General features: G+C 46.3%; 1 protein-coding gene and 1 long non-coding RNA gene across 2 annotated transcripts in view; both read left to right on the top strand.

Moving 5' to 3' along the window:
• Positions 1-10,594: 10,594 nt before the first annotated feature.
• Positions 10,595-14,130, top strand: LOC137564355 (potassium voltage-gated channel subfamily A member 2-like). Its single transcript, XM_068278133.1, has one exon. The coding sequence runs from the start codon at positions 11,186-11,188 to the stop codon at positions 13,076-13,078; it is 1,893 nt and encodes a 630-aa protein (XP_068134234.1). The 5' UTR covers positions 10,595-11,185; the 3' UTR covers positions 13,079-14,130.
• Positions 14,131-14,171: 41 nt separating this feature from the next.
• Positions 14,172-23,010, top strand: part of LOC137561717 (uncharacterized) — a 139,252-nt gene continuing 130,413 nt past the window's right edge. The window contains exon 1 of the long non-coding RNA XR_011030098.1: positions 14,172-14,473. This is a non-coding gene — a long non-coding RNA (uncharacterized lncRNA). The remainder of the gene's footprint in view (positions 14,474-23,010) is intronic.

The following is a 23,010-nucleotide window of genomic DNA, read 5'->3' as shown; positions in this document are numbered from 1 at the left end:
AAATAAACTGCTGAGATCAACAATGGTATCTATCCTCCTGCACCAAAATAGGAATTGCTTTTAAATTACACTTGTAGCTAAAGAAAAAAAAAAAAAGTTACATACCTATGCCAGGAGGGGTAAGCCTCTGGATGCTCCAGAGCAGAGCCGTGTCATCCACAAGGCAATCCTAGGCAGTTACCTAGGGCCTGGAGAGGGTTGAGGGGCCTGGTGGTGGATTCAGGCAGGATACTCACCAGAGAACGTTTTTAGTGTAGTCTGCAGAGAGGTAACTCGCCTCTCCACACTTGATCCACCTTCCTCCTGGGACTGTCTCCATGACTCCAGCAGTCTCATGATTTTAACCTCAAATGTAGAGTTATGCTTTCATATGTGCAGCCAGTTGTTTTACAATACCGCCAGTCCTCTTCCACATCTCATAACTTGGCTTCCTTCTACGGGCCGCCTCCAGGGCATCACAGGGGGTACTGCTGTATGGGGCGCAAGTGAATCCCTCGATACCCTTTCGGTCCTATCCGTTCATTGTGCTCCTGTGAAGTCCACACAATCCAGCTGGGTTGCGGGGCACTGCATATGCCCTTTTTGCAGGCCATACACTTCCTCTATCATGTTTCCATAGCTGGGTGTGCGCAGGGATTTAGGCCAAGGCCGCCTAGGCCATTGCCTAGGGAACCACAGGAGCAAGGACACCAAAGCAGCAGGCTAAACTGGTGCGGCGTTTGCAAGCTTGCAAACACTGCAATGCAGGGGGATCAGGCAAGCGCCTGACCGCGGTACTCTACTGCTAGCAACCTGTGCAGCAGCCACCTTGCTCTCTGTGCACGTTTGCATTGTGGCCGGCGGCTATGGACTTGTGCAGCATTGGAGAAAGAGAGGAAGATTCTGCACTGGAAACGAGTGGAGAAATGAGTGGCACTGATGACTGCTGCAATATGAAGGTGAGCTGGCTACCTATACTGAATGTAGGGATTAAGGGAGTCATCTGACTACCTATACTGGAGGGAAAGGGGGAGTGGTCATCTGGCTACATATACTGGGGGGAAGGGGGGAGGGGTCATCACGCTATCTATACTGAAAGGAGGGATTAAGGGAGTCATCTGACTACCTATACTGGAGGGAAAGGGGGGAGTGTTCATCTGGCTACATATACTGGGGGGGAGGGGTCATCATGCTACCTATACTGAAAGGAGGGATTAAGGCAGTCATCTGACTACCTATACTGGAGGGAAAGGGGGGGAGAGGTCATCCGGCTACCTATACAGGAGGAAAGGGGGGGAGAGGTCATCTGGCTACCTTTACTGGAGGGGAGGGGTCATCTGGCTACCTTTACTGGAGGGAAGGGGGAGGGGTCATCATGCTACCTATACTGAAAGGAGGGATTAAGGGAGTCATCTGACTACCTATACTGGAGGGAAAGGGGGGGGGAGGTCATCCGGCTACCTATACAGGAGGAAAGGGGGGGAGAGGTCATCTGGCTACCTTTACTGGAGGGAAGGGGGGAGGGGTCATCTGGCTACCTTTACTGGAGGGGAGGGGTTATCTGGCTACCTATACTGGAGGGAAAGGGGGGGGGCATCTGGCTACCTTTACTGGAGGGAAAGGGGGGGGGGGGGGCATCTGGCTACCTTTACTGGAGGGAAGGGGGGAGGGGACATCATGCTACCTATACTGAAGGGGGCGGCTGGTGACAGTGGCCTTGGGCAGTAAGGAGTACAAATCCTGGGTGTGCTCTGTGCAAGCGCAGTAACAGTCTACTCTTAACAAACAGAGCACACGCTCCCAGCTATGGAAGCGCATGAAAAGTGGACACACAGACATTAGCATGTTCAGGCCTTCAAAGACTGTAATTTTCCATGTGGGGGCAGAGGGGAGTGAGGGGGGCCCAGTTGGTTTGCCCATTATGGGGCCCAAACATGTGTTATGGTGGCCCTGTTCCCTCTATACAGGCACATGGCTTCTCTCTGCAGGGGATTATGGGCTATGAGGTGTCGGTGAGTTACTTTCTGTATCTGCTGGGAAACCAGAGTTGGATTTGATGTGCTTTACTGCAAAAGTGCACCGCATAATCCCACGAGAATCGAAGACGGTGCTCGGGGGGGACTCAGTTTCCCACGCTGAATTTAAACACTCAGTGGAAGTGACATCTGTTTACTTGTATTTCTTCCCCCCCTTTTTACAGTACCCTTTCCCCCTAAATGGTCAATACATTTTTCTTGCATAATGGAAAATATAAAAGATAAATTGCTATAGTTACATGTATAGCGGCCGTTTCAACAATATCTCAGTCTGAAAGCATACATTTTCCCTTAAAGTGTACTTCCAGTAGAAAAGACAGTGCCTGTGATATCAAGCTCAGGCTCTGTCTTAAAGAACACCTGTAAGGAAGAAAACTGCCCCTGGGGGGTACTTACCTTGGGAGAGGGAAGCCTCTTGGTCCTATGAGGCTCCCCCCGTCCTCTTCACCCTGCGGGACTCAGCGCTAGCAGCCCCCGAACAGCACACAGCAATATTTACAGTCTGCACAGGCACTCCGCTGTATCAGCCGTAAAAGCTCCAAATTCAAATTTGGAGGGGGAGTGGGGTGGTTGGGGGGGGGGGGGGGGGGTAGGGTTGGGGGGTGACTCACAGTGGCTGGCTAGTGGGGCCCATTTAGGTAATCAAAATCAATGTTTGCATGACGAGATTTAGCAGCAATGATAGGAACCAAGTGTAAACATCACAAACAGAACTCTCAGAGGCTTTTGAGCAGAACAGATTGTCCAAATGATGGTGCTACTATGGGAGAAAATTTACCTACGGGAGTACTTGGCTGGCATGCTTTAATCCTTACTTGCTAGCAAGCTTCTCCTGTGTGGACAGATCACTGGCAAATCATTCCAGCCCGTAGCCTGTGTCTGACAACTCTCTACAAGCAAGGGGAGGGGGGAGAGGCAGGAGGAAGAGAAACGTGTGTAATTCCTTATCTTAGTGGCTAAGCATTGCTGGAGACTAGAGCTTGTATTTTACAGACTAGAAGTTCTGAATCAGTATAATACCATGTATTGGCTAATTTAAAAGAAAAACCGTAAACTTTCAGCTAAACAGCCTTCTTCAGACTCTATTACTATTGACTGACAATGTTAGAACAAACAATCAGAAGGTGGTAGAGAAAATGTTTTTGCAAATATAAGTGTCCATCCAGATACATTAATTACACGGGATCTTGCAAGGATTGTAAGGCATTTATGGCAAATAGACAAGACCCTTGGTTTACTTAACGCCTACACAGACTCAGGCTGACATGGAGAGTTTTGTAAAGACCCTATCCAGCTCAGTGTACACTCTTGGAGCCTGGAAACAGTTAACTGTATGTTAATGAGTGGCGGAGGGGGGGGGGGGGGGGCACTCAGAGGGGCACTGTGATTCCCGGGGGTAGTGTCCTAATGCAGCGCAGCCACAGTGTACCAGCTTACCCTCGGGCTCCAGCAGAAACATTTCAGCCTCCATATGACACTCTCCCCAGGTTCCCTTTAAAGGGAACCTTAACTGGTGGGGACGCAAAACGCGTCATGCGGACGCTCTTTACGGCTCTTTACGACGGGGAATGCGGAAGAAGAGGACGCTTTGCCCGAGGACGACTGGCAGTCGTCCGAAAACAAAACTTAGCCGCAGAGGGAGACCGGAGGGCACCGAAGGACTGGCGCGGGCACAGGACGGCTGCAGGAGGCTCGGGAAAGCCCCCAGGTAAGTGAATTTTTTTTCCCCCACCAGTTAAGGTTCCCTTTAAGATACATATGCTAAATTAATCTAATATTGACATCACTGATTTTGCTTCCTGAAGCAGGCGGGTTCAGCCTGGGATCGATAATAACAGGCTCTCTTCATTAGTACTGTAGTATGGGGTGTATAATATTAAAAATATGTCCAAGTCATCAACAGGCACCTGTTGCAGAAACACTCACAAATGGTCTTAGGGCTGGCTCACACTATGACCATTTTGAGCTTTCTTTACATCACAGGCATTTATAAAAGAGCTGTAAAAGCGCTTGTGTAATGAAATGCTACGTGAGTGTTATCACATGAGCAATAAGCTTTCTTTCCAATCGCAAACGCGGGTCCTGCACCATTTTCTGAGTGGTTGCGCTTCAATGTAAGGTATAGCAAAATCACAAATTGCTTAAAGAAGCGGTTAGAACAGCGATTTTGTGAGCGTATTTCAATTAAAAGTGCTTAACCCTTTAAGGACTGAAGGCTTAGACCCCCCCCCCCCTAGTGACCAGGCTATTTTTGTAGTGGTGCTCTGCAGCTTTAAGAGCTCATTGTAGAACTCAAATTACTCCCCCCTCCACCTTTTCTGCCCACCAACAGAACTTTCTGTTGGTGGGCTCTGATCGCTGCTGCAGGCAGTGTTTTTTTTTTTTTTTTAATAAAATTTTTCCTATTTATTTTACAATATTTTTTTTTTTTTTTTTAATGTATAGCTCCCCCCTCCCTCCCCTCCGCCAGCCAATCACAGCGATTAGTTCTCAAAGACATCAGCCTATGAGAGTCGATCACTCTCTGAGTCTCTCAGGGGGACAGCCGAGTGTCACGGCTGTCCCCAGTAGTAGTTTGCAGCGCTGTATAGTGTAAATAGACGGTGGTTTCGCCATCTAACAGTCTCCAAGTGGCGATTGCCAGTGGGAGACTGATGTAGAAGCAGAGCTCCGTCATTCAAGTGGGGATGCATGCGCATCGGTGCGCGCAATCCCTTGCAATCTCAACCCCCAGGACTTCACCCCAATTGGCGTTGAGCGGCCCTGGGGCTGCCACTGCTTTCATGCCAATAGGCGTGGAGTGGTCGCCGGTCGGCAACAAGTTAAAAAGACATTCTTTCTAGATCTGCACACAGAAAATCAGAAATCACAAAACAAAAACACAAAAAACGCGAATCCCACCAAAAATGTCAGTAATCGCTTAAAAAAAAGTTCTCAAAAATGCCTAACGTTGCAATTTGTAATGTGAACTCAGTTTAAGGGTCCGTTTACAATTATGCAGAATTTGTAGTGTTTCCGGGCATGCGATTCGAGTGAGAAACGCTGCCTGTTAAAGAGAATCTATGAGGAAAAAAAGGGCCCGTGGGGGGTACTTACTTCGGGAGGGGGAAGACTCGGGATTCAAATGAGTCTTCCCCTGTCCTCCTCCGTCCCACTGTTACTTTGGTGGGACCCCCCCTGAATTACGGCAAGGTAAATATTTACCTACCGCGATACTGCGCAAGGCGCACTAGCCGGTCTTCATTCGGGTTAAGGCAGAAATAGCCGAACCTGCTCGATCCGCTCTACTGGCCAGACGTGAGCCCTTTTCTAACTGGGGCTTATTTCTGCCAACACCTGCAGGACTCCCACAGTCACCTGCACAATCTGCCACTGTGGCCCTAGGCCCTTAATCACACCCACTGTCAGTGAGGGAGGCGGATGTACTGAAGCACTTGCTAAGGCTAAATGCTAGGAAAGCCTCAGGCCCGGAAGGAGTGTCGCCAGCCTGCCTGAAAACCTGTGCTCGTCAGCTCGCTTCCACCCTCTCTCCCATCTTCACGAGGTCCCTCCAGGAAGGCAAAGTTCCCGCGTGATTCAAGAGGTCTGCCATTATCCCTGTCCCCAAAAAGCAGGGCATCCTCGACCTCAACTAGTAATGGGCGAACACCAGGATGTTCGGGTTCGGGCCGAACAGGCCGAACATGGGCCAGATGTTCGGCATGTTCGGCCCGAACCCCGAACTCAATGCAAGTCAATGGGCACCCGAACATGCCGCAATATGGCCCCCCTATGGGGTCGCAGGCATAAGGGGGGAGCATGCCCCGATCGCGGGGGGGGGGGGGGGTCGGAAATTCCCCCCACCCCCTCCGCTAGCGCTCCCCCCTCTGCCCGCTTCCCCATAAAAAAGTTGGCGTAAAGTTAAATATTACCGGTGGTGGCTGCTGCAGTGGCTGCTCGTATGCGTCATCACGTAGAGGACGTGAGGTCAGAGAAAGGGCGGAAGTACCACAAGGGTACTACCGCTGAACTGCCCGCTGCCCGGCCTCAACGCGTCATACTCGGACTCCTCCTCCTCATTCACACCACTGCCAGCCAGCCACTGCAGCAGCCACCACCGGTAATATTTAACTTTACGCCAACTTTTTTATGGGGGAGCGGGCAGAGGGGGGAGCGCTAGCGGAGGGGGTGGGGGGAATTTCCGACCCCCCCCCGCAATCGGGGCATGCTCCCCCCTTATGCCTGCGACCCCATAGGGGGGCGGTATTTGGCCGAACAGGGCCCTGTTCGGCCGAACAGGGGCCCTGTTCGGCCCTGTTCGGCCGGGCATTTAGTAGTTCGGGCGAACCCGAACGGTTTGGCCGAACACCATCAGGTGTTCGGCCGAACTCGAACATCACCCGAACAGGGTGATGTTCTGCAGAACCCGAACAGTGGCGAACACTGTTCGCCCAACACTAACCTCAACAACTTCAGGCCCGTGGCACTTACATCCGTGATCATAAAAGCTTTTGAAAGCATGGTGCTACCCCTCCTTAAGCACTCTACTGAGGGACTGCTGGAACCGCACCAGTTCGCGTACAGAGCAAACAGGTCCACAAATGACGCCATCATTATCTGCTTGGAGCACGTCTATGATCACCTGAATAGGCCGGACTCCTACGCCAGGATCCTCCTACTGGACTTCAGCTCAGCATTCAATACCATCAGCTCTAAAATACTTCAAGACAATCTCGCTGCGCTAGGAGTCCACCCCACCCTACGCCTGTGGATCACGGACTTCCTCACCAACAGGTCCCAGGTCGTCAGGTTAGGCACCATCTCCTCACAACCTAGGATCACCAACACAGGGGCCCCACAAGGCTGTGTCCTGTCGCCGTTTCTGTTCTCTCTGTATACGAACAACAGCAAATCCACGTCAGACTCGGTAAAAGTAATCAAATTTGCCGACGACACGACCATTGTAGGTCTCATCACCATAAACGATGAGAAGGCGTACCGCCACCAGGTCGAAAGCATATGCTGCTGGTGTAGAGAGAACAGTTTGGTTCTAAACACAGCAAAAACGGTGGAGATGATGGTTGATTTCAGGAGGCGCCTCTACCCTGCCTCCAATCCACATTGATGGCATGGAAGTGGAAAGTGTCCCCAGTGTCCGCCTACTGGGCACAACTATCTCCAATGACCTAAGGTGGAACACCAACACTGCCTCAACACAGAGGAAAGCCCAACAGAGACATTTCTTTCTCCGCCAACTGAAAAAGTTCGGCATGGCCCAAAAACTCCTGACAAATTTCTACTCAGCCACGATCGAATCCGTACTATGCTCGTCCATCCTGGTCTGGTACGCCAGCTCCTCTGCCAGCGACAAGCTCAAACTGCAGAGTGTCATCAAATCTGCGGAGGGGATCATTGTCAGATCCCTTCCCACTCTGGACCTCCTCTACCACTCCAGGCTGAACACCAGAGCATTAAAGATCGCCAACGACCCCTCACACCCAGGCTACCCCTTTTTTAACCACTTAAGCTCTCAGTCGTTTTCACTTTATGCATCCGAGCAATGTTCACCTCCCGTTTATTCGTATCATAATGAACTGATCTCTATCTTGTTTTTTCTGCCACCAATTAGGCTTTCTTTGGGGAGTACATTTTGCTAAGAGTTACCTTACTGTAAATGCATTTTGACAGTAAGAATAAGAAAAAAACGGAAACAAATCATTATTTCTCAGTTTTTAACCATTATAGTTTTAAAATAATACATGCCTCCATAATTAAAACCCACATATTGTAATTGTCCATTTGTCACGGTTATTTCACCATTTAAATTATGTCCCTATCACAATGTATGGCGACAATATTTTATTTGGAAATAAAAGAGCATTTTTCCCGTTTTGCATCCATCACTATTTACAAGCTTATAAAAAAAATATATAGAAATATTTCATCTTTACATAGATATTTAAATAGTTTAAACCCTTAGGTCAGGGGTCTCAAACTCAATTTACCTGGGGGCCGCAGGAGGCAAAGTCAGGATGAGGCTGGGCCGCATAAGGGATTTCACAATCGCTGCGCATCGCCGCCTCTGCCCGCCCCTCTCACTCTTCCTTCACAGAGAGGGGCGGGGAGAGGCGGCGATCCGTGCGCCGATTGACGTCAGGAGGGGCAGAGCTGAAGCTGAAAGCTCTGCCCCTTCCAGGAAATGCCGGCGGATTGCCCCCCGGGCAATTTGGGGGCTCTGCAGCCCTCGTTTAGCGGCGGGGATGCGGCGAATTACTTGTGAGCACTGAAGCGAACTATAAGGAAGCTTTTGCTAGCGAGGGCCACAAAATATTGTATCGAGGGCCGCAAATGGCCCACGGGCGCGAGTTTGAGACCCCTGCCTTAGGTAAATATTTATGTGTTTTTTTTTTTAAATTGTAATGTTTTTTTTTTTCTATTAAACATTTTATGTCGGTATTTTTGGGAGGGGGGGGGGGGGGGGGGAGTAAATAGTGTTTTATTTAGGGAAAAGTGTGTGTAATGTAATTTTTTTTTACTTTTAGCTGTAGTTTTACTCTTTCGCCACAAGATGGCAACCTGGAGTTTGTTTACATGACGTCACTCTAAGCGTACAATGTACGCTTAGAGGGACATAGTCTCAGAAAAAGCGTAGCTTCCGAGAGAAGCTGTCGCTTTTTCAGCGGGGTACAGGAATCAGTGATCGGGCACCATAGCCCGATACATTGATTGCTGGGCTACCGAATCCGCGGCCGGGAGTGCGCGTGCACGCGCGATCGGCCGCGGGAGTGCGCCTGTCCTCCTTGACAGGTGGTTAATCAGCTCCCCTCGAGCCGGAAGCTCCGGTTCCGATCCATCTACACCAGGACCTCAAGACATAAAAACAGCTTCTTTCCCTCGGCTGTCAACCTCCTGAACTCTCTCCATGGGAATGCCCCCCCACAATACCATGACGCACTGAAGCACCCTGCACATAGACGGCGCTCCAGCTCAAGCGTACCTTTCAGTTGTTTTTTGTATTGTATTTTATGCCAAATTGACTCCCTCTGCATAAATGTTATATAATGTTTTGTATTCTGTATAATGTTCTGTTCCTACTGCTTGTCCTGTATCTGTAAACACTGTATATCGTGTATCAGTACCCTGTACGTGCCAAGCCCAATTCTAGACACCACCCAGTCGTGCTTGGTGAAATAAAGTTTCTGATTCTGATTCTCTGATTCTGATTCTGAATAGGGGCTTATACTACAACCATGCTCAAAAATCCTTTTCTGGGTAGGTCTTATTTAGGGGCAAATGGTAGAAATGTATTACTGTATATTTTTCTACACTACTGTATATGTTGTACAATTACCCATAATACTGTATTATTATTACATAGGATACACTGTGCTACGTGCAACATGTCATTGTTTGATATTTTGTTTTACTTCTTCTGATACTTTGGCACTTGTTGAAGTACAGAAAGTAAATAAGAAAGTTTTCTCTAATAAAGGACAGCAGGACTTGAACCTGACTTCCCAGCATCCAATAATAGATTGCAAAGACTATGATTATGGCAAGATTAGATTGTGAGCTCCTCTGAGGACTTCAGTGACATGACTATGTATTCTGTAAAGTGCTGCAGAAGATGTCAGTACTATATAAATACATAATAATAATATGGTAGGACATTAGACTATGACTGTGGTAGGACTAGATTGTGAGCTCCTCTGAGGACAATCAGTGACATGACTATGCACTCTGTAAAGTGCTGCAGAAGATGTCAGTGCTATATAAATACATAATAATAATATGATAGGACATTAGACTATGACTATGGTAGGATTAGATTGTAAGCTCCGCTGAGGACAGTTAGTGACATGACTATGTACTCTATAAAGTGCTGCAGAAGATGTCAGTGCTATATAAATACATAATAATAATAATAATAATAATAATATGATAGGACATTAGACTAGGACTATGGTAGGATTAGAGTGTGAGCTCCTCTGAGGACAGTCAGTGACATGACTATGTACTCTATAAAGTGCTGCAGGAGATGTCAGTGCTATATAAATACATAATAATAATAATAATATGATAGGACATTAGACTATGACTATGGTAGGGATTAGATAGTGAGCTCCTCTGAGGACAGTCAGTGACATGACTATGTACTCTATAAAGTGCTGTTGGAGATGTCAGTGTCATATAAATCCATAATAATAATACAGTATTACAAATACTGTAAATAAACAGATACTAACAATAACAGCAGCTCTTCTCAATGCACCTGTTGATGAAACTAGTTTACAAATAACACATACAAAAATTATTATTTAGAAAGCAACAAAAAAGAACTTCTGGGAAAGACCCCCCTCTGTCGGTCTCCATGCCCCTTTACGCCTCCATGCACCCATCCTATGCCAGCAGCCAGCATGCACGAGTCCTCGCTGGCATATTTAGCATTGCTGTAGAACACAGAGTGAAACACAACTCCCCTACCCCCCCCCCCCCCCCCCTTTCCCTCCTGTGACAGAAAAGGCAGTATTAACTACTCCCAGGCTGTGACGGTCTACCAGCTTAAAAATAACCTCTCTCCAGCAGCAGCCATGCAGGCTGTGTGCTCCAGGCAGGGTACAGAGTGCCCCCTCTGCATGTGGGCAGGATGTCCTGTCTCCCCTGGTACCTGTCAGGAGGATTCTGCATCCAGATGATGCCCAGGGTCTCCTCACAGCTGATCCTGGGGGGATTTCTGCTGCTGCTCCCTCCCTACTTGCTAGATTAATACACAGCTAGCAGGATGGAGAGAGACGAGAACAGATTGCTAGCTGGAGTCTGAGGCATCTGCTTCACACAGAAGCCTGGTAGCTATGGTTGGAGAATAAAAAAGCATCGTTGACGTCAGGATTAATGATTGGTCGGTCTCTCATCCTGGTCCTCCATCCTGGTGTTGTTTGTGTACGCACAGCCTTGCTCTGGATCCACTTTTTGGAGGACTTCTCAGATCTCAGCTATCTGACTGTTGCATCTTCTCTGTTTTTTTCCCCTCTTCATAATCTTTTGAAGACCCCCCCAGCTCAAGGAAGCTGATTGCCACCACCACCATCCTCCCCCCTCTCTTATCTCAGCTGGAAGGGGAGGAGGTGGTTGGTGGGGGGTTTGGTGAAAGCCTGAGGAATAATGATTGGGTCTGATGAATTTTGCATGGCATGGAGATTGCTCTGGTGAGTTTGGAGAACGGGGGAGCCCCTGCGGCACCGGAGGATGGAGGGGGCACTGGCTTGGTTGGCAGCACGGTGGGCAGGAGGAACCTGCTTCAGATCCCCAGGGCACCATCTTGGCTGAACGACTACGGCCAGGGGAGGGAAGGGTTCGGAGGGGAGAGCTGCCAGCTCCAGAGACCACCACCACCACCACAACAAGCCCCTCAACAGCATCATCAGCAGCAATATCAGCCACCAGGGACCGGGCAAGGAGGAGGAGGAGGTGGAGGTGGCAGTGGAGGAGGAGGAGGTGTGGGCGCTCGTTTGCAAAGCAACGACATGATCATGAGCTATCCTGGCAGTCACATCAAGGATGGTGATGATCTCGACACGGTGATCCGACTGGAAGAAGAGGAGCCTCATGCCCACCACCACCACCCCGAGGAGGAGGAGGAGGAACACCACTTCGAGCTGGGCATCATGGACCACGAGAGCAACCAGCGGGTCATCATCAACATCGCCGGCTTGAGGTTCGAGACCCAGCTGTCCACTCTCAACCAGTTCCCCGACACTCTCCTGGGCGACCCCGAGAAGAGGATGAGGTTCTTCGACCCGCTCAGGAACGAGTACTTCTTCGACAGGAACCGACCCAGCTTCGACGGCATCCTTTACTTCTACCAGTCCGGGGGCAAGATCAGGCGCCCGGTCAACGTCTCCATCGACGTTTTTGCCGACGAAATTCGCTTCTATGAGCTGGGTGAGGAGGCCATGGAGAGGTTCAGGGAGGACGAGGGTTTCCTCAAGGATGAGGAGAAGCCGCTGCCCAAAAACGAGTTCCAACGCCAGGTCTGGCTCATATTCGAGTATCCAGAGAGCTCCAGTTCTGCCAGGGGCATTGCCATCGTCTCAGTGCTGGTAATCCTCATCTCCATCATCACTTTCTGCCTGGAGACCCTGCCGGAGTTCAGAGACGAGAACGAGCTGCCCCCGACGCTGTCCAAGGTGCTTAACGACACCCAGCCGCCTCCTTCTCCCCCCAGCGGTCTGACGGATCCCTTCTTCATTATAGAGACCACCTGTGTCATCTGGTTTACCTTCGAGCTCCTGGTCAGGTTCTTTGCCTGCCCAAGCAAATCTCACTTTTCCAAAAATATCATGAACATCATTGACATTGTGGCCATCATACCCTACTTCATCACCTTAGGCACAGAGCTGGCCGAACAGCAGACCAACAATGGACAACAGGCCATGTCCCTAGCCATTCTCAGGGTCATCCGTTTGGTGAGGGTCTTCAGGATATTCAAACTGTCCAGACACTCTAAGGGGCTGCAGATTTTGGGGCAAACCCTCAAGGCCAGCATGAGGGAACTGGGGTTACTAATCTTCTTCCTCTTCATTGGAGTCATCTTATTCTCCAGTGCAGTTTATTTTGCTGAAGCTGATGACCCAGACTCTCATTTCTCCAGCATCCCTGATGCTTTCTGGTGGGCTGTGGTCACCATGACCACGGTAGGCTATGGGGACATGAGACCAGTGACTGTTGGGGGCAAAATTGTGGGTTCATTATGTGCCATTGCTGGTGTCCTCACTATTGCATTGCCCGTTCCTGTCATAGTCTCCAACTTCAATTACTTCTACCATCGAGAAACAGACCATGAAGAGCAAACCATACTTAAGGAGGAGCCAAGTAGTGGGCAGGGCAGTGTTGCTGGGGATCTCAAAAGAAGCCCCAGTAAAGTTTCTCTCAACAAGTCTGGTGTCCACCAGGATAATGTGGAGGGTATCAACAATGGGACAGGCACCTTAGAAAAGACTAACCTCAAAGCCAAGAGCAACGTGGACCTCAGAAAGTCCTTGTACGCTCTGTGTCTGGACACCAACAGGGAAACAGACCTATAGGGTCAATTGTCCACCGCACCTAAGTGAACAAAACAAGATCGAACAAGGGATTTTTTTTGTAACAAGTACATTTTACAATAGAATTTTTTTTCGGGGTCCTCTCTAGGTAGCATCAAAACAGTATTTGCTATGGAAGACACATTTTGTTATTAACTTTTGCAGTATTTACAAAATCGTGCATATATTTTGTAAAAATTTTCTTTGTTGGAGCGAGTTTCCCCATTTCCCTCCCCTCATTCCCAATTTTTGAAATATGAACACAAAGATTGTTTATTTTTTAACAATGGATTAAAACTGCTGCAAGGCACAAAGCTGCAAAGGACATCATATGACACAGAGAATTTGTAAAGAAAAAAAATTTACAAAAATATAGCTAAGCACTCCTTCCCTGAAATACTTAAATGATATATTGTACAAACTATTTTCATGGACATAATTTAATTTTGTACTATATACCGAGTTATATATAAGTTTTACACTTGTGAGCAAAGTTATGGTAAATTTAGTACGTGCAGTGAATTTGGTGCTCTTGCCTATAGCAGGAAAAACTTTTTTTTCTGAGAAAATATTGTGAGTTCCTCTATATATGTGAGCCTTAATTTATTAATTTATGTAGACTCTTATCTTTATATAAAAAAATAACTTTATTAAAATTTAATGTTACTGGATATCAGTTTAGTACTCCATTTTAGTACCTTTTTTCAGTCCAACATTATTTAGAAAAAAAGTCCCCCAGTTGTTCTAAATTAAAAATAAAATAAAAAAAAATCTATATATATATATTTATATGTGTTGAAGAAAAAACAAAAATATCTATAAAATAGAGAAAAAAAAAGTTTATAGCACAAAACCAAACTGGCAGCACTTGCAATAGTCTGCATAACCTTCTTTTCATCCTGAGCTGTTTAATTAATGTTCAACATATGTTCAGGTCAGGTCATGTATCAAAGCCTCCTTGTTATGTTTTGTGTCACACACGCAAGGTATAGGAAAATCATTCTGTTCTTTGCATCCTGCTTAGTGTCATTACAGTTAATGTGAACAAGCGTGTAAGGGAGGAGGAGGTGGGGGGGGGGGGGGGGGGAGTTGGGTGATCCTGTTTAACCCATTCTGGTCACTCACCACCCAACTAGGATCAAGGCCTAAGCCCTGCAGGATTGCTGGAGCCTCTCTTCGGAACGGAAAGGAAAATTACAATTCGTTAAAATGGAATCAATGATCTACAGTAATCCAAGAGCAAAGGCTGCGTCCTACGGACCTCCAGGGATTTGTTCCTGATGCGACCCTGCGGGATACGACATGGGCTTAAAGCAAGTCTTTAACAGAATATCTAAAGAGACTGCTCCATGGGAACCTGGCTGTACTGACAGAGGGAAAGCCACCGAAAGAGAGAAGGTTGGTAATGATATAACTAATATTAGTTTTATGCTATGATTGTATTTTTTTTTTTAAATCCGATTATATATATATATATATATATATATATATATATATATATATATATATATATATATTATGAAGAAAAACTCTTGAGGTTGTCCATAGTAACTAGAGATGTCAATGAGAGGGTAATGGTTACGGCTTGCTTGCAAATTTAATACAAATTGTATTCAGCTTGCAAATCAACGTAGGATCCATCTGAATTTCCTTCACTTAGGTTTCAGTAATAAATAATTTGATTTAAGGTACGTAGGTTATTAGCCTTCAGCACCTGATCCTTCTGGTGGGGTGGCCACCAAAAGCTTCCAGGCACATTCATTTTCTGTTGGGGTTCCCTCCGTTAGCCTTTGGAATTCCACTTCCAGCACAAGGCAGCAGTGCGGGTTTTGGTGGACCCTGGGCTACCCTAGAACTTGCTATATGTAGCCAGTGTTCCTTGTTCCACTACTCAAGAAGGCTTCTGATAGGAGAATGGCGACTCCACGGTGTTCGCTTTAGCCATTGTGGTTGGGGTTCCTGTTGGGCCTTCATGGCTACTATAGTGGTCCGGAGCCCAGAAAGTCCCCACAATACTTCAACCTAACAGGCAATCTCTTACTTGCCCATGTACCACCACAAGGAGGTAGCAAGCTTGGAACCCTGCTTAGAAATGGGTTCCTATCAGGCCTTCACGGCTACCCTAGTGGTCCGGAGCCTACAAAGTCCCCACCATACACAAGTATCACCCCAACAGTCAGTCCATTACTTGACATTGCCCATTTCTCATCATGAGTAGGTAGCAATCTGATTCCTAGTTCAGAGATTCTGATTAGTAGATCGGAGCCTACAAAGTCCCCACCATATTTCACCCCAAAAGGCAATGCCTTACTTGACGTTGCCCATGTCCCCCTGCGAGGAGGCAGCAAGCTTGGATCCCAGCTTGAAAATGGCCCAGCCTAAATCGGCAGGCAATGCATCAGATTGGCCCACTTCCAAGCTGCATACAATTTACATTAAATTTCCCTGCAAGTCGCAATGATGAGAATTTCCTTGGCTTTCTTTTAATGTGTCCAGTGAGACCTCAGCTTTCATTTTGTGAACTGCACAGGGGCAATGAAATGTAGATGTTCAATGGCTGCTCTGGGTGGCCTGTTCTATACAATTTTCACTTCCGATTGATGATTGATCTAATCAAAATGGTTGAACAGTATGCTGATCGGAACCAAACTTTTCCTCGGATCGATTGGAGACAAACACTAAACAACTTTTTTTGGGGATGTTGACAATGTTGAGCAATTAGACTTGCTAGCCAATATTGACTGGTCCTGCACAAGCTGTATCACACCAAGTGGTTGCCCATGGACAAGGTTGCATCTACTAGCTCTTATTTCTTCAAAATGCCTCAGCGTAGCGATACAGGAGACCCGTAGTGTGTGGGATATGGAGGCTGCCATATTTATTGCCATTTTAACAAAAAATAGCCCAGCTGTTGTGCTGATCTTAAAGTGAAGCTTAACTGATTGATAAAAAAAATTTCACTTACCTGGGGCTTCTCCCAGCCCCAGGAGATGTCCTGTGCCTACACCGTAACTCACCAGTCCCCCACCGTGGCTTAGTTTTGTTTTCGGCGACTGGCCAGTCACTTGCACTTATTCTTGATCCCGTCCCTATGACCGTCCTGCGCATGCGCAGTATGCATACTATGTAAGTAAGTAAGCGTACTGCGCTTGCGCAGGATGGCTACAGGGAAGGGAGCGTGGTTGAGGATGCATGCGGCCAGGGCCATGAAAGCGCACTGGCTAGGTGACTGGCAAAAACGAAACTGATCCACGGCGGGGGACCGGATGATGAGTGAGTGACAGGACGTCTGCAGGGGGGTAAGTGAAACTTTTTTTTTCTCAATCAGTTAAGGTTCACTTTAAAGAAAGAACTACTGTAGGGGGTCGGGGGAAAAAGAGTTGTACTTACTGGGGCTTCTAATGGTCCCCTGCAGACATCCTGTGCCCGCGTAGCCACTCACCGATGCTCCAGTCCCGCCTCTGGTACACTTTTCCGACTTTACATTCCGCAAACCAACTGGGCCTGCGAGGCCGTGTCCTCGCTCCCACTGACTTCACCAGGAGTGTATTGCCCAGTACGGTCTGCACCTGCGCAGTACGCTCCTGGTGACGTCAGCGGGAACGAGGACACAGCCGCGCATGCGCAGTGGTTTTCCGACTTTAAAGTTGGAAATTCCAAAAGTGAACCAGAAGCGGGACTGGAGCATCGATGAGTGGCTGCGCGGGCACAGGATGTCTGCGGGAACCATTAGAAGCCCCGGGTAAGTCCAACTCTTTTCCCTCTACCCCCCTACAGTAGTCCTTGAAGGCATTTGAAACTAACATGCAGTCAGTAAAGTCAGAGAAAAGCAGTAGCCATACACGACATGTATCGATTTTCCTGTTAAATTCCTGGCAGATTCGATCACCCTGGTTGTATCTGGCACAAATCTATTGCCCCAACGCTTCTGATTGATCTAATTTTGTTCGATTGTGACTCAAAATCCATCAGAACTTTTGATTAGACAGGTTGGACAATATCTATTCAAGTGGACCAGTGGTCGATCGGTGGTCATCATTTCTGTCATTTGGAGTGTTGGTCGATCTGTGGTCATTTCTGTCATTTGGAGTGTTGGTCGATCTGTGGTCATTTCTGTCAAGTGGAGCATTGGTTGATGGGTGGTCACTTTTGTCAATCGGAGTATTGGTTGATTGGTGGTCTTTCTGTCAATTGAAGAGGTGGTAATTTCTGTCAATTGGAGCATCGGCTGATCGGTGGTCTTTCCTGTCAGTTGATGTCGGTGGTTGATTGGTGGTCTTTTCTGTCAGTGGCAACATTGATTGATCTGTGATCATATCTGTTGATTGGGGCTGTGGTCAATCGATGGACCATAGTGCAACACTGCAGTTTGATCGTTTTTTTTTTACTTCCTTCTGAAATCCATTGAGTATCAATGTACTGTATATGGCAGGTATCAATCACAACCCGATCAGATTTTGATCCGTGAGCAATCGATCGGTTTGCCACATCAGGGGTAATAGAAGCAGCGGATTAGCACCACAGCCAGGCAGGTAGGATTTTCCAGTGACAACTCCACATCTCGGTTCCAGTGTACGAGTTTTGGCCAACTTGAGGCTAATTTAGGAATAATGACATCAAAGACAACTAGAGCAAAAACTGCAATAGCTTCCCATAGCAACTAAACTGCTTTCTGCACTTACCCAGAGCAAGCTACTGCCATGGCAACAGCATAACTTTCACTCCTGTTTACACAGACATCATTTCTGCCCAGAAAAAAACTCTCCAATCGTTATTTCACCTTTCTTAATCTTCTGCACAGAAATAAAGCAGTTCTCATGTCTGGTACACACAGCTTCTCTCAGTAAGCCTGAAGCGGAAAAGTATGATATAATGAATAGTATGTGTAGTACAGATAATTACTGTAATAGAACATAAGTAGCAAAGAAAAGGGTCTCATATTTTTATTTTCAGTTAGTTAGCTTTTTTTTTTTAATAACATTGCATCATTCTGTCGCAATTGCAGTTTATAAACCACACTCGGTCTTTTAAGCTATAAATCAAAGCAGAAATGATGGCCCTTTGAACTCTCCTGCAGTAAAACCTTATCTCAAGCTGTCTCTCGCTGTTTCTTGGCTGTTTAAGTACTTCAGAAAACAGGACTGCATTGGACCCGGTGAAATTGTAACAGCCTCTCTCGCCAGGTCAAAATTGCTTCATAGATATGTCTAGTTACAAGAACAGGATGGTATTGATTACTATGTAGGCAGGAGGAAACCTGAGAGGTGAGTATTGTTAGGGGTTGTTGTCATTCTATCCTGAAATGCTGATGCTGAAATAGCTGTATGAGTGACCTCACTTCTCCTGCCTGACCCTGATTCCCATTTCCAGTCGCCTTCTTTTTTAGTGACTCACAGGAACGGATATCTCACCTCTACGTGTCTCTTCTTGTCTAAAGTTTCCTTTTACTCTTTCTCACCTGTGTCTGTGGAGATGGTTTACTTTGTGAATAGGACTCTGCAAACACTAATTAAAGGACACCTGAAGTGGAATGAATAAGGAGGCTGCCATATTTATTTCCTTTAAACAATACCAGTTGCCGGGCAGTCCTGCTTCATACACCAGTAGTAGCTCAATCACACCCCTGAAACAAGCGTGCAACTAACTCAGTCAGACTTATGGTGGCCACTGGCCATACATGGTACAATAAAAACATTAGATTATCCCGTTTATTTGATCTAAATGATCGAATCGAATGAAAGTTGAAAAAAAAAAATTTTTCGATCAAGAAATTCGAACGATTATCCTGTTTTTTTCGAGAAAAATCAGATCGGACATACTGGAAAAATCTTTATATTCGATCTTACGGAATAATCGAACTAAATTATCTAATCGAAAAAAAAAAGAAAAATTGTACCATGTATGGGCACCCTAAAGGTGCATACAAACATCAGATAAAAGTTGTTGGAAAATAATAGATCACAGACCAATCTTACCCCCTACACAGTCTATTCTGAGCTGAACTCCCCATCAGATAAAACTCTTTAGGCTCATACACACATCAGACCATAGTATTTTGAAAATGAAAGATCACAGACCAATTTTACCCCCTTCCATGTAGTATGAGAGCCATACTCTACACAGTCTATTCTATGGAGCTGGACTCCCCATCAGACAGAAATCTTTGCAAGATGCTGCACACACAGATGCTGTACAGACTCAAAAGATCAGTATGTGCCAAAGATCCGTTCCTGCAAATTGCATTCATACTCTATGATATCTGCAGATCATCATACACACCTTGTTTAACTGACATTAATCTGCAGATCAGACAATCATCTGCAGATCTGAAAATCCATCCTGGTGGATCTGATCTGCAGATGAATGTCTGTTAACTATTTGACATTCCTGGACAGGAAACTCACGTCCAGGAAGCCATGTGCGCTCCAGCGCGTTCCCGCGGCCGATCGCGCGCGTGCACGCGCGCTCCCGGCCCGCGGTTTGTTAGCCAGCGAATCAGTGAATCGGGCAACGGTGCCCGATCACTGATTCCTCTCCCCCGCAGAAAAAGCGACAGCTTCTCTCGGAAGCTGCGCTTTTTCTGCTTCCTATATTCCCCTACGTCGCTCTAAGTGTACATGTTACGCTTAGAGTGACGTCACTGTAAACAAACTCATGGCTGCCATCTTGTGGCCAAAAAGTAAACTACAGCTAAATGTTAAATAAAAATAAAAATACACATAGGCCTCGATTCATAAAAGTGCTGTCAGGAAGGTAACGTCGAGCGGGGAAACACCGCTGTCGGTATTTCCGCCTTCAGGGTGGTAATTCATAAAAATTTTGCTACTTGTGACAGGCGTGCGGAGATATTCCGCTGTAGGCAGGCGTTAGGCTGTCGGGAGACATGCGGAAACAGGAGAAGCAGGCGGAATCCCTCCGTGCGGTGTTCTCTCTGCAGCTGCTTGGGAGGTCTGTCCCATTCACTGCACTGTATTCCGCACGCTTCTCGCCACATCAGAGGTAGCGGTAATACCCGTCCGCATACCGCTACCTCTAATCTTTATGAATTGACATTTGTTACTTTTGCTATGATAATCACCGCGCAAGGCGGTGATTGATCACTCTGCTCGCGAATGTCGGCTTTTCATGCGGAAAAAGCCTTTATGAATACATATTTTGCTGTGTGGTCGGTAAAGTGAGCGGTTTTCTGCATTTCCGAATGCGGGAATGCTTTATGAATCGAGGCCATAGTTACAAAAAAAAAATACAATTTCAATCCCACCCTCCCAAAAATACCCACATAAAATGTTTAATTAAAAAAAAAAAAAACATTACAATAAAAAAAAACCAAATATTTACCTAAGGGTCTAAACTTTTTAAATATCTATGTAAAGATGAAATATTTCTATTTCTTTATTATAAGCTTGTAAATAGTGATGAATGCAAAATGGAAAAAATGCACTTTTATTTCCAAATAGAATATTGTCGCCATAAATTGATAGGGACATAATTTAAATGGTGTAATAACGGGATAAATGGGCATATACAATACGTGGGTTTTAATTATGGAGGCCTGTATTATTTTAAAACTATAATTTCCGGAAAGTGAGAAATAATGATTTTTTTCCGTGTTTTTCTTCTTCTTCCTTTTAAAATGCATTTACAGTAAAGTGGCTCTTAGTAAAATGTACCCCCCAAAGAAAGCCTAATTGGTGGCGGAAAAAACAAGATATAGATCAGTTCATTGTGATAAGTAGTAATAAAGTTATAGGCTAATGAATGGTAGGTGAACATAGCTCGGATGCATAAAGTGAAAAACGACTGAATGCCAACTGGTTAAACAAGGTGTGTATGAGGATCTGCAGATATCATAGACTATGAATGCATTTTGCAGGAACGGATCTTTTGCAGATAATGATCTTTTGAATGTCTACAGCATCTTTGTGTGCAGCATCTTGCAAAGATTTCTGTCTGATGGGGAGTTCAGCTCCATAGAATAGACTGGGAAGGTATGGCTCTCATACTACATGGAAGGGGGTAAGATTGGTCTGTGATCTTTCATTTTCAAAAGACTATGGTCTGATGTGTGTATGAGCCTAAAGAGTTTTATCTGATGGGGAGTTCAGCTCAATAGAATAGACTGTGTAGAGTATGGCTCTCATACTACATGGAAAGCAGGGGCATAGCAATAGGGATTGCAGAGGTAGCCACCCCATTAGGGCCCTTGTACCACAGGTGCCCCGAAGGGCCTTCCCTCAACTGCAGTATTAGCTCTCTATTGGTCCTGTGCTCATAATAATCACTTCTATAGATACTTTGAAGAGTAGTAATCATTAGCAATCTGTTCCCCATCCCCTCCTTGCACCTCTGACACTGTAGTTGCCATTGGCAGGTTGTGGTGCACCGTATCACTTGTTATGTATAGAGTGCTTGTGGGGCCCCATTGTCAGAGCCGGATTAAGGCTAAATGGGGCCCTAAGCAAAGTAACTGATTTGCCCCCCCCCCCACCCCATATTAGAATGGGAAGATGCAGCTGCTGTGTGCACAGTAAAATGCCGGACACACCGGGGCAGCCGCTCTACTGGTTGCTATGGGCAACAGCCCGCTTTCCCTCTGCGGGCGCACAATGCAGGGAATAGCAGCGCCAACATGCAGAGGGAGAGATGAATGGCCGGGACGTTGTCAATTGGGGGCACCCCTGTAAAGAGGGCGCCAGATATCACAGCAGCAGCACTTTCCCCCTGCATCTCCAGCCTGGCAATAACAGAAAGCTCTGGACACTGCCAACCCGGAAGCCGTTCCCCAGACAGAATTACATAACCACCCCCACCACCGAACAACCAATTTCCTCCCAAACTAGGCAGCCACATCTCTCTAGTTTGGGAATTGCAGACTTTTGCGCACGCAAAGTGCCGCAATTCGCGCAAATCGCGTCAGATTGCGCGCGCAAAAGTCCGTGAAAAAGTTTGCACCGCTTTGTGAATCAGGCCCAATATCTTGAATCTGATTCTGGACTGGATCTTTGGCTGCAGTAGTGGCTGAATCACACACCTGAAACAAGCATGCGGCTAAGCCAGTCACACTTCAGTCAGAGCACCTGATCTGCATGCTTGTTCAGGGTCTATGGCTAAATGTATTTGAGGCAGAGGATCAGCAGGACAGTCAGGCCTCTGAATTGTTTAATAGGAAATAAATATGTCAGACTCCAAATCCCTCTCACTCCAGGTGTCCTTTAAGGTTTGTGAAGTTCGAGACAATCAGAATGTGTGTATTCGTGTTTTAGCGATATCATGAGAGAGCATTGTTCTTTAATCTATTTTTTTGTATGTGAAATAGTTAATATGCTCATTATAATGTATACAGATTGAGATCGTATTCACGCTAAGCACATTGTGTTGCACTGTAACGACGCAGAGAACTCACTGGTACAACGATTGTATGGGCAGCGAGTCCACATTTGGTGTTATCACCCAATACGCATAGTGTGAACACACCCTTGGGATGAAACTCCATATTAACTGAACATATATACATATATATAAAAAAAATCATCCAGTGAGAAATGACTTATTTACCTTACCCGTCCTGTTGTTTTTAGTGTTGTTTTGTTCAGATTTAGGAGAAGGGGGATATGAAAGAACAAAAAGAATATTTCTGCTGGTTTCCATCTTTACTGTTTCCTTGTGATGCCAGAAGTGACATCACTTCTGCCCCTTTTTTTTTTTTTCCTCCACCCAGCTCAGTGTTTATTTGCCCTTCATACTGCCACAGCTTACTGTCTTTTTCACAGTGAGAATCACCTAGGCACCAGGCTTACATCGCTGTGTAAACTCTTGAAAGGGTGGGGGTTATTCAGTTAACTTCTGGTTATAGTGTCCTTATAGTATCTGAAATAGGAAGCTTTCTGTTATTTGCATGCTCAGATACATTTGTTACTGTAGCTAAAAAACAAAAC

This window comes from Hyperolius riggenbachi, chromosome 3 (genome assembly GCF_040937935.1).
Source record: "Hyperolius riggenbachi isolate aHypRig1 chromosome 3, aHypRig1.pri, whole genome shotgun sequence".
Taxonomy (NCBI): domain Eukaryota; kingdom Metazoa; phylum Chordata; class Amphibia; order Anura; family Hyperoliidae; genus Hyperolius; species Hyperolius riggenbachi.
Note: the sequence above shows the minus strand (reverse complement) of the source record. Positions and strands in the feature narration are given on the sequence as shown.